This window comes from Carettochelys insculpta, chromosome 1 (assembly GCF_033958435.1).
Source record: "Carettochelys insculpta isolate YL-2023 chromosome 1, ASM3395843v1, whole genome shotgun sequence".
In the NCBI taxonomy this organism is placed as follows: domain Eukaryota; kingdom Metazoa; phylum Chordata; order Testudines; family Carettochelyidae; genus Carettochelys; species Carettochelys insculpta.
In genome coordinates this window covers 153,504,474-153,516,477 of record NC_134137.1, presented here as the reverse complement: position 1 = coordinate 153,516,477, position 12,004 = coordinate 153,504,474, and the positions used below count along the sequence as shown (strand labels likewise).

The 12,004-nt window shown below is 42.3% G+C and overlaps 1 protein-coding gene across 5 annotated transcripts in view; it reads left to right on the top strand.

The window, feature by feature from the left end:
* The window catches only part of RPS6KA3 (ribosomal protein S6 kinase A3), a 127,174-nt gene that overhangs the window by 90,219 nt on the left and 24,951 nt on the right, over positions 1 to 12,004 (top strand). For 4 of the 5 annotated variants that reach the window (XM_074994069.1, XM_074994097.1, XM_074994085.1 and 1 more), the window contains 2 exons: positions 2,058 to 2,183; positions 8,290 to 8,379. In XM_074994069.1, coding sequence (XP_074850170.1) covers positions 2,058 to 2,183; positions 8,290 to 8,379 — 216 coding nt within the window. The remainder of the gene's footprint in view (positions 1 to 2,057; positions 2,184 to 8,289; positions 8,380 to 12,004) is intronic. The other variant, XM_074994077.1, reaches the window with a different exon arrangement.

The following is a 12,004-nucleotide window of genomic DNA, read 5'->3' as shown; positions in this document are numbered from 1 at the left end:
CACTGGCCAATAGGCATGAAGCCAACGGACTTGAGGAGAAAGAGTAGGTGTGTTTGTAGGAAAAGAAGACTAAGAGGGCATAAAGGAAACGGAAAGCCCAAGTAGGATTTCTAAATAAATAAAAAAAAAAAAAAAAAAAAAACCTACAGCTTATTTCTGTTAATAATCTTCTTCATATATCTTAAGAAAATGTATTTAATTGCTGAGAACTTTTCACTTGTTCATATAGAAAGTTAAGAAATAATTCTGGTAGAGAATATCCTGTATGCTGTTTGCATACGTAAATTGCACCCACTAGAGTTTTTAATTCTTTGAGTAGCTTGATCAAAATGTGAACACTTGTATTCACTGTCCATCTAAATCCTTTTTACGAAGTCTGCAATGTGCATAATAAGTTTATTTGTACACACTATCTACTTCAGATGTTTAGTTGTGAGGATTTGTGGATATTCATGTACTCATTGGTTCATATTCATAGATTGATGTGCCAGAAAGGACTATTGTGATAATCTAATCTGACCTGTAAGGTTGTAGAACTCACCCAAATAATTCTTAGCATGTACCTTAGTGAAAAACATGCAATCTTGCTTTAAAAGTTGTCAGTGATGAAGATTCCACTATGGCTGTTGGTAAATTTGTTACAGTTTAGACAGTGGTTTGTTTATAACATGAATTTTAAACTGACAGTGTCTTTTTATCTGTCTCAAGTGATGTCACCACATAAAATAAAACTACATTTGGCATTTGTGGTTAGCTCATATGTAAACAATGACTTGATTTTCATAAACATTCGTTTTCTGTTTGCTTAAAAAAATTACAGAATTTGCCTATGTAAAGAGTTTAGGGTTAGTGTCAAGAAACTTAGGAGTGGGTTATGGATTGGAAGATACTGTCTTCATAGGGAAACTAACGGGAGTGGAGGAGAGGACAGAGAAGAAAACTATTTTCAGTAGCTGATGGTGTTATTTGTAAAGGTTAAAATCACTTTCAATTGGGTTAACTTCACTAGGGACTCAGCTAATAGGAGAAGATACTATACAAAATGGCATTGGCCAGTGCGTGTTTATTCTCAGCTGTTATCGACTTTAGTTGCCGGGGGGGAGAGGGATGCTTGCAAAATCCATTTGAGTTTATTAGCTTTCAGGAAGTTCAGCCCAGCTATGCTTTCTGGCAAAGCCAGCTTTACAAAAATTAATTTTTAAAATACTTGTTAAAACTAGTTTGCTATCTTGGTAGGATGGGGAGTATAATACGTGTCCTTTTGGCATTCATGCGGCTTACTGCTGTTGAGTCCTGAATCTCTGCCAAAAATTGCTGCAATTTCTGCTCTGGTTTTTGTTTGCACAAAGTTGCACATGGCGTTCTTCGTTGTACTGTTTCCTCTTCTTGTAAGCATTTCTCAAAACTTCTCTGCTCCCTTTTCTCTGTACCCTTTAACGGCTTCCTCATTTTTAGTTCCCCTTTTCATGTCTGCAGGATACCCAGTCAGCTTCCTGCTAAAGTTTAGGTATCCTTTGTATAAACGCACCAACTGTTTCCATGTACCAAAATACCATTTCCTTCCCATGCAAAACAGGTTGACAGTGTTACTCGTTCTGCTTTGATCCGCAGACTCAGATTACACTTCTGCTTATATTATTTTAAATAAATTTGTATCCACTATGTGAAAAATTCTCATACTAAACACTGCACTTGCAAAATAAATAAATTGCTGTATTTTACCATCCATGTTTGGACAGATAAGACCAGAAAAATTGGTATTTATTAGGGTTAAAGGGAGGATTTAGTTGGTTTCATATTTGTTGAAATTAATAGAGCAGTATTTGTAAATACAGACTTGTAATAGAATTTCTGTGATATGATATAAATGGATGGCATTCATGTGATTTATAATGTACCTTGTTCAAACAGAGCACTATGGAATTTTGTCCTAGCAAGACTGTCATTTAAAAAAAAAAAACAGAGGGGATTAACATTTCTAATTCCAATTGATTTGTACTGTAGAGGATGTATATTTTTTTTAAAGTATTCATCAATTGATTGTATTATTTTGGTAGCAGTTGCACAGGAACAGCATTCAGTTTACTGATGGATATGAAGTAAAAGAAGACATTGGGGTTGGTTCTTACTCTGTCTGCAAGAGATGTATACATAAAGCTACAAACATGGAATATGCAGTTAAGGTAACGAATCTTCAAAAACCCTTAACTGCTAACAATCATATTTTTAGAATTTAGTCATGTGTCAATGCTAGCTTAAATTTCTCTACCATAAATTATTTGCTATTTTGTTTTTCTTAAATGAATAGAAAACATATGAATGCAAATGTCACTTATTCATTAAATGTCATTATTTTTTTAATGGGGCGTAGCAGTCTTCTCCCCATGAACACCTGTCTAACTTTATTACGTATATAATTGTGGGAGACTGTGTACACCAGAGAGACTACACCAAAGCATTATACCAAAATGACAATGGTATAGATTAATTTAAACATAATTATTTCTTTTAGTTCCTCAGTAGATATAGATAGATATACACTCATGCCTTGTTTAATGAGTACTTTACTTATGAGTAGTCACTAAAACAAGGGAGACACTCATTTTTGTTCACTAAACAAGTGAGCTTCCCCCACTTACATGAGCCAGCCGTGGGGCCCCTGTCCGGGGGGATGGGGAAACCTGCAGCACTACAGCTGGAGCCTTCTCCCTCCTTTCCTTCAGACATGCAGCTGTCTGACAGCCCGGTGGCTGAGGGAAGAGAGGGAAAAGGCTCTTATCCTGGTTCCCCACCCCGCGCTGGCGGGAACATGAAACTGACCAGCCATGAGATGATCAGATTCCAGGTCCCTCAAGCCATGGGGGACTGGAACCAGCCTGCCCCTGGTTCCCAGCTCCTGCCACTCTGGGAGCCAGGAAGCTGACCAGCCCTGGTGGTTCCTGGCTCCCCTCCCCTTGCAGGAAAATTGGAGTTATGCAGGGGTTGCAGGAACAACCCCTGGGTAACTCCAGGGTTTACTGTATTAGTTCCCCTGCCTGCCCCACAGACCTCACCCTCGGCCAGGTTTTAACCCCCACACTAAGGTCCCAGACTGACTCCAGCCTTAAATCTGCCCAGCAGCCCCAAACCACCGTCAGCCTTAGACTCCCCCCAGCAGCCCCACTCTGCCCCCAGGCTTACAGTCCCCTGCCCAGCAGCCGCAAACCACCTGCAGCTTTACACCCCCCCAGCAGCCCCAAACTGCTCCCAGCCTTACACCCTCCCCCAGCAGCTCCAAACTTCCCCCAAGCTTATGCAGCCCCCCAGCAGCCCCAAACTTCCCCAGCCTTAGACACTCCTCCTCCTCCTCCTTCCCTCGCAGTCTCTTCACAGGGGCTGCTAGGCCGGATGGCTCCCACAGCCCTCCTGTTCCCAGCAAGTAACAATCGTTAAAGCTAATTAACTCAAGTGTTAAGGTTTCAGCACCTAGGCATAAGGTAATTGCTATCCCTAGTGATAGAGAGCGCTGCTGGAGATGGCAGCTATCTTTATCACTATTGATAGATATCTGCCTGAGGCAGCAGTGTTAAACTGCAAATGGCTTCTTTTAACAGCCACATGGATCTGGGAACTACCCAGCTGGCGACCTTTAACAAATCTAATGGGACCTGTGTTTGAGTCGTGACCCATAGGTTGGGAATCCCTGCTCTACATACATACGCTACATCCTATTTCTGGTGCGAAAGTATTCAAATACATCAGAAAAGTACATAAACTCAAATGATTTGTGTCAGGTTACAAGCACTTGGAATGAATTGGAGACTTTACATGTATTTTAATGGGAATTTTGTGTCACTCTTATGAGTTTTCACCTATGAGCAGAAATTTGGGAACCAGTTGTGCTCCTATAGCGATGGGCTGTGGAGGGGGGAACAAGAAGTCTGGTGGCACCTTATAGACTGACAGATATTTTGGAGCATATTTGGTTGCTCCAAAATATCTGTTAGTTTATAAGGTGCCACGGGACTTCTTGTTCTTGAAGGTACAGACTAACACGGCTACCTCTCTGATATATATATATATATATATATATATATATATATATATATATATATATATATAGATGGTCATGTGAATTCGTGTTTCTAGCTGTGCTCTTTGTGTAGTTTAGTACCACTGACAATTTTGAAGAGGGAACTTTGACTCTGCTTTTAGTTTCTTTAAGTCATGTATTAACTATGTTTTTAATGCATGTTAAAAAGCACTAAAGGATACTAACTGAATCAGATCTAGATTTCAAAGAATGCTATAACAATAATTAATAAAAGGCAATAAAATTTGTCTTGCCAACATGGAAACCTGTGTAACTGGCTAAGGAGGAACAGAGTTTGGTAAACTTTGTTATATTTTGAAACAGTTTAACTTTCAGAATTACAGAACTATTCAGACACACAAAAATTGTATAATTTGGTTTAACAGACTGATGTAGTCTTAATGTATAGACTTGAATTTCAAGAGTACTTGTTTATATGTCAGCAGTTGAGTTTTAGTCATAAATCGGACGTGTGCTATAAAATAAGGTGTAAGATGCCTTTGGGAGTGGGGGGCAGTAGGTAAATTTCATAATTTGAATGTACTGAATCTGAAATAAATGTTTACCAAGCTGAATTTTAAATATTTCACCCTGTAAATTGGAGTTGAAAATTCATGTAAAAAGTGTGTTTCTGTGATGTTTATTTTTTTTATTCCACTAAAAACAGTTGCTATATGTCCTGCAGTTTTTTCATAGAGTATAATTGAACAGTTCCTGTGTGCGCCAACATATTCCTGGAGTTTACAAGCCCCAGTGCAGGCCAATATGGCATTTCCGCAGCTGTAGCATTATAATATGCACCCTTTGACATATCCACAGGTAACAATTGCTGCACAGCTGTTAAGGACTGGCTCCAGTGACATCTTGGGTACCAGTTCTCCATTTTTGGTCTAATCCATATTCTCTGGGGAGAATAGCGTGGGATTGTTGCAGTTGGCCTGCCTACACTTGAGTGAGCTCTTTGGATGTTATAGTACAATGCATCTGTTGTTAGGGTCACTGCCTCTTGCGATCAACACTGGGAGAACAATAGCAACCTTGCCTTGTTGCAGGTCTCCCCATTAGGTAAACTGGACATGTTGCAGGTCAGTTTTTCTGATTAAATGATTGATTCGTGTTGTAGCTCCGCCTTCATTGTTTCTCCATGGGCAGGGGTTTGCAACCAAAAGAGGGAGAAGAGCCATTTTTTCAAATTTAGTTACAAAGTCAATACTTAAGAACCACGATGCATGTGAATAGGAAACAGTCCTTAATAAATAACGTCAAACCGTACTTTTTGTAAACCCCTATTTTAAGAACAGCGCACGTGATGATTTGTACCAGTTAGCAAGTTTACTTTCACCCCTGGATTGGAGAGCAAATGAGGACAAGGAAAATGCTGTGCCTGAGGATAGGCTCTTAAGCAAGAAGGAGGAATGCTTGCATCAACTCTCTGCCACCCTACCCCACCCCCCATTCCCAGGCTTTACCCCCATCCTGCAAACCTGACCCTCCATCCCCAGTCTTCTCAGCCTCAAACCCACCCCCCATCCCCAGGATTAACCCGCCTCAGCGCCAAACCAGCCCCTGGAAATAACCCATCTGTGGCACTGTCTGGGGACCCTAGTCCAGGCAGCCACATGTACCCAGTGGAAGGAAGGCTGGTGTGGAGGTGTTCCACTGACGGGGGTGAGCTGAGCCATGCCCACTGGAGAGGTGTGGCCGCTTAGGTGGCGGAGTGAGTGAAGATCTCTCTGCGACTTCCTGCCCTGGCACCACTGAAGTAATGGAACTAATTTCAGTTGGTTTAATGGCCAGATCCCTGTCGCCACCCTGCTGATCATTAAACCAATTAATTTTAGTTCTACTGTTTCATTGGTGGCAGCCTCTGGAGCTGCAGATGACTCCTTAGAGAACCTCAGGTTGCTGACCTTTGTCCATAGATGTTGTGTAAGCAGTTTTCTTGCTGTGGACAGCAGTATGGGAAAGAGTATCACAGCCTGCCTGTTCATGGAAGGAGAATATTATTTTCTATCTGCTTGAGAAAACTTGGGCAAAATTGTCTCTCAAATAGTATTATTGTATAGGTATGTATTTGTAGTTTTTTGATGTTTCCACCTTCATCCACAACTGGCTGCAAGGCATTTTGTCGTATGCCACAAATGGAACAACATCATCAGTTTTGTGCTGACACGTGACATGTTTGTATTCAGAAATGGATTTGATTTAACAAATACTGTTCTTTTTGAACACTCCAGATGTGACAGTTGTTCTGTTTTGCAAAGAGTTAGCTAGGCGTTCCTCAAAAGAAGTATCACAGAGGTAGCTGTGTTAGTCTGTATCTTTGAGAACAACAAGAAGTCCTGTGGCACCTTACAGACTAACAGATATTTTGGAGCATAAGCTTCTGATGAAGCAGGTCTTTGTCCACGAAAGCTTATGCTCCAAAATATCTGTTAGTCTATAAGGTGCCACAGGACTGCTTGTTGTTCTGAAAAGAAGCAAGCCAGAGCAGCCTTATTTTGGAAAAGTGCCGAAAAGTCTGGCCAGCTATTGGGAAGTAGGATAAATCTGTCCTGCCTACTTTTTAATTAGCATATCAGCTTCATGAGCTGGGCACCAAGTGATACTCATCTAGCTGTACTGAGTTAACAGAGAATTATTGTTACTGTACTTTTCATTAAAACTCAGCCAGATTTTTCATTTTTGACTTGACATTTGAAGAAAAATGCCATATACCATGTTTGTTTCCACGACTGCCTGGCAATCATTTGTATCCAGTAAACCATCTGGCAAGACATCTGCATTGCGTTTTGATTTTGCTACACTTCCCCTTTTCTTTGAAGGAGGCATGGTAATCAGGCTGATAGGAGATTACTAATGAAGTGCTGTGATGCATATGCAGCACTTCATTAGTAATCTCCCATCAGCCTCATAGGGCAAGTGTAAACGTAGCCTCTGATATGAGCAGTGTGTTTGGAGTTTTTTGTGCTGGTACCTCAGCAGCCCCAGTGATGGGATTGGCTGGGGAGGAAGCAGGTGGGAAGCTATCTGAGTACCAGCACTTTGTTTACAAGAAAGGTGCTAGATATTAGCATGAAAAATATGTAATACCTCTTCTGTACTTCCTGTTAATTTTTGAAGCTGTAAATGGTGGTCATTGCCTTTTTTGTTTTTACTTCAGACAAGTACACAATTAAGCTTGGTAAATGTAATTTTCAGATTCAGCACATTCAAATTATGAAATAAAGCTTACTAACTTTCTGCAGAAATCTCATCCTGGGAATTTGGCCTACTTTATCAGGAGTAGATCTGATTATTTTTGTTCTTGGGTTATTCTGGTCCACTACTTACTCAATTACTAGTGTACAGTGGAAGAGACCCCACAGCCCAGAATAGCTCAGAGCCCAGGGGATTGGATACTCTCACAGAAGGGGGAGAACCCAAGTTCAGATCCCTTTTCCTCATCTAGCAGAGAAATTCGCCACCTCACAGCTGAATCCTCTAACTACAGGTCTAAAATCTCAGGAGATATGTGTGGCTTTACAGCCGCCTCTTCTGGTGTTTGTTGCAAGGAGCAGCTTGGACATCTAATTCCAAGAGAGAGTGCATGGCTGAGACTCCTATGCAGAGTCAGTACCTCCTTGCAGCCTAGAATTAAGTGTCTAAATCACTTTGAAGGGTGAGCTTAAGATTTTCTTCAGCATTTTGTGTTAACTAGCTTAGCTGGCTCCTCACTCAACAACCTGTGTTCTGTGGATCACATTTTTAGATGCCTCTCTCTCCACATGCATTGTATAAGCAATGTAGGTAGCTAACTTGAGGCTGTAGTTCACACTTGGTGGCATGATGCCTAAAAGTTTAAGTCCCTTCGTAGATCTAGTTCCAGCTACAGACAACCGTAGGGAAACCAGTCCAGCAGTGTTATCCGTCCAGGATTAACACATGCAAAGTCAGGGGCTCTGTGCTATACTAAATGGACAGCTAAATTATTTACTGGTAACTTCACATTAAGGCTTGTTATCTAAAGAACATCCACCAATATCCTATCCACATTCTATCCAAAGATTTTTTTCTTCCCCCATTGCCAGGGTTCATGGAACCAAGTCTTGACAGAAGCCAGCCTTTCTGTAACCATTGGTGAGGAATGTTACATATTTGTAAATGAAAGTGTCTGCCTGTTTCAGTCTTTGGTGTTTAGATAATACTTATTCTTATACATTTGCTTGGTCCTCTAGATTATTGACAAGAGCAAAAGAGATCCAACAGAGGAAATTGAAATCCTACTGCGCTATGGGCAGCATCCAAATATTATCACCCTTAAAGATGTAAGTAGACCCCATTCTTTGATAGGCTATTATAAAATTGCTTTCACTCTTTGTTTTATGTCTGTCAGAGAACAAAATGTATGTTTTAGATATATCGGAGTTCTTTTGTTTAATATAAAGAATAAAATATTGCAGTTTCAAATGTCTTAATTTACTTTTGCCAATACCCAATTTCAAGTGAAATACGTAATTATATGAGGCATTCAGTGTAGTAGACAGTTTATTAGTATACATTAAAATACTAATTACAGTCTGAAATTACTAAAGAAAAGAATTCATTGTGTGATGTAAAACACAGAAGATGAAGGGAAGGGATAGGAGGAAAAGTTAATAAAGATCCAGCAGGGCCATTCAAAAAACTGCAGTGATGTGCAAATAATGTTTTGTGCTGAGTACATTCCTGTGCCATACTCATCTCTGTAGCTGCACATCTATGGCCCAGTCCAACAGAGATATGACTGTCCATCTGCTAGCCTAAGGCACGATGGTGCGGTCCCTAGGTGGTGACTGGCATTTAGGGTGTAGAATATAGATTGGCGGTAATATCAATGCAATGTGAGGTTAGTCCTCTCAAACTCCCTGTGGGTGCTATACTTCAGGTACTCTGTTTGAAGGAGAGGTTACACACCTTGTACAGTAATTGGAGTTCTTCGGGATGTGTATTCATGTGGGTCCTCTACTTGCCCTTTTTTCAGTCTGCCTCAAAATTTCCTCTGCAGGACTTTGTGGTGGGAAAGGAATGAAAATGTTTTGCTTGCACAGCCTTGTATACCAGAACCTTTTTAGGTTTGTGGACCACTGACACAGAGAAAAATCATTTGGGGGCCACACAAAAGTGAGGAGAAAAATGATAAAAACCTCATTGTGGCCCTGACTGCTGAGGTTCAGGGCTTTCCCCAGGCCAGATTAACTCTTCTAGGGACCCAGGATGGGCCCAAAAATGGAGGGTTCAGGGTTCAGTGTGCAGGAGGGGTTGCTTGAGGAGCAGTTGTGAGAGCTGGGTGGGAGGGAGAATGCAGAAGTGGAATGTGGGTGAGTGGGGTCTGGGTGGGAGGGAGGTGCAGGAGTGGTCTGTGTTGGGGGATCTGGTTGTGAGGTAAGGTGCATATGTGGGCTGGAAGCAGTGGCTGGGGTTTCAGGAGTTGGCTGGAGCTGAAGGATCTGGGCAAGGAGTGAGGGCGCAGGTGCAGGGTGAGCGTGGGACAGAGGGAGGGTACAGGAACAGGCTGGAGAGGGGGGACATGAGCAGGGGGTGTGCAGAAGCAATGTGGGGTGGGGGAGCCTGGCCTGGAAGGAATGGTGCAGGAGTGGGGTTGAGCAATTTAATGAGGTGCTTCCACATGCTGCCACTGCTACCTTCACCCCCAGCTGGGGGAACAGCAGTGCAGAGAAATGCTCCCTGGAGAGGCTTTTCTCCCACCATCCTGAGGCACGCACGCATGCATACCACCACCACCAATTGGTTTGAATTCCAGCTCATCAGAGTGGAGAGGGAGGCCTTTCCAGGCTGCAGATTGCTGCCATTCCCCCAGCCATAGCTGGGAGAGAAGAAGCTGTGGTGGTGGAGCCACATCCTGTCCCCAGCAAGCAGAGCCTGTGGGTCAGATCTGGTCCCAGCTTGCTGGAATCTGCCCTATGAGTCTTGGGGCTCCCCCCACCTGCCAAGGACCAGATGCTGAGGAGAGGAGCCCTGAGCCTCAGGAACCAGGCAAGCTGCAGGCCAGAGTTAACTACCCCTACTATGTACGATCTGAAGAGGGAACAAAGATGTACAGAATGCATTCTGTTTGTGGGCTGAACTTTATCCAAATCTCTGATCTGAGGCGCAGGGCAAATACATCTCTGAAGTGGAGCTCCCAGGTGGATGTACATCTCAAAGAACTTCAGTTGCCTCTCCCCACGAGGCGTCCTGGAGCCTTGGGCACTTTTAGCTTAACATTGAATTGACGCCAAATGAAATGTTTCAGTGTATTACAATAAAATACAGAAAACCCTCAATTTAATAGACTAATGGGGAAGAGTTGTCCATTAATGCCAGAAGTCTGTTATATTGGAATGGTTTTACTCTATGACGATGCACTGAGCTTCCCAGCTCATCATTCACTCCTGTCCTCTGCCCACCCTCTTCCCTTCCCACCTCCATCTCCCAATTACCAGCTGAATGTTGGCCTGGCTCCTTCCACCTCCTGCAACTCTGAGTGCTGCGGCTCCTCCAGGCCCTGGTTCTGAGAAGCCTGTGCAAAGGTAGAGCGTGGCCGCCCCCAGCAGGCAGCAGCCTCTGACACCATTGCTGCTGCTCAGCGCCATTGCAGGCAGCAGTGCTTGGACGCCGTCATGCTCCACACACCCAGGGCTGGGGAAGGAGAGCTCCTGTGTCCTGCCGCAGCGCGCTCCCCAAAACACCCAGCTCCTCTGGCCCTGTTGGCCCCAGCTACTGTAGTGGCCCTTCCATCCCTGGCAGTCCCAGCCATTCCGGCAGCTCCTCCAAGCCCAGTGGTGGCACTGGCAAGTCTCCAGCATTTATTTAGGGTGGTTGGGGAGCTGGCAGACAGCATTTGTTATTTCCCAAGTCTGTTATCTCAGGGTCCATTAAATCAAGTGTTTGCTGTATTTCAGTTTTGAAATGCCAAAACAAATGTTTCAGCATTTCCGAATCCAGTTTTGTTCATATTTCTACTTTTCATCCATGCTCAGATTTAGGATAAAAACTACTGTAGGAATATTGGAATTTCCTCATGCGTGGAATTCCATTTTTTACTCCACCGTAGTTATGTTTCATCTTAAAGATGGCTGCACTGGAGTGACACTGTATTCTCAGATTGTGGAACAGGCTTCTGAATTTATTTGCACAACAAATGCCCAAGTGTTGGGAAAAAACCTTTCCAGCATTTTTCAGTACAAACTGCTTCCTGAGATTGGACCAAACTACATTGATACTTCCTTGTGAAATTCATTTTCACTGATGTTAAGAAAAGCAGAACTGTTTAATAATGCACAGCCAGATGTTGAAGGTGAATAACCAAACTAACTTTTACCCTTCTTTACTGTTCAGCAGAGAAGAACTTTTCAGACCTTAAAGGCCACTTTGATTGTAGCTGGAGGACATACAGGCTCAGAGTTGGAAGAACTGGTTACAATTACCATTTCAGATCTTTAATGGCGCACTCATAGAATTGTCGTATTTCCATTTTACCTGAACTAGCATGAGCCTACCTTGGAAGTAATCAGCATCAGTTGTAGATCTGTTCAACTGAAACATTTTTGTGTCTAGAACTATTTAAGTTCTCTGCTTTCACAGTTTGTATAACATGAAATTTTTCAACTGTAAAAAGTTGAAATTAATGTTTTTGTTTATTTGTATTAATTCAGAAATGGCTATTAAATAATCCTTGGTCTCTGGAAGAAACTCCTAATTCTGTGATTTGTCTTTTTAAAGAATCATGATTTGTCAGCTGTAGAGTTGATAGCTAAATGTAACCCCATAGCTTTTCCTTGTGTATTAGGAAGCAGCCTTATTGGGAGAGCATGCTTTCTACAAAATGTGTTTTGTTTTCTCATCTCATTTATTACTGATAAAGCAAATAATATAAAATGCAAACCCCCCAAAATGAAATAAGCTTTAGCC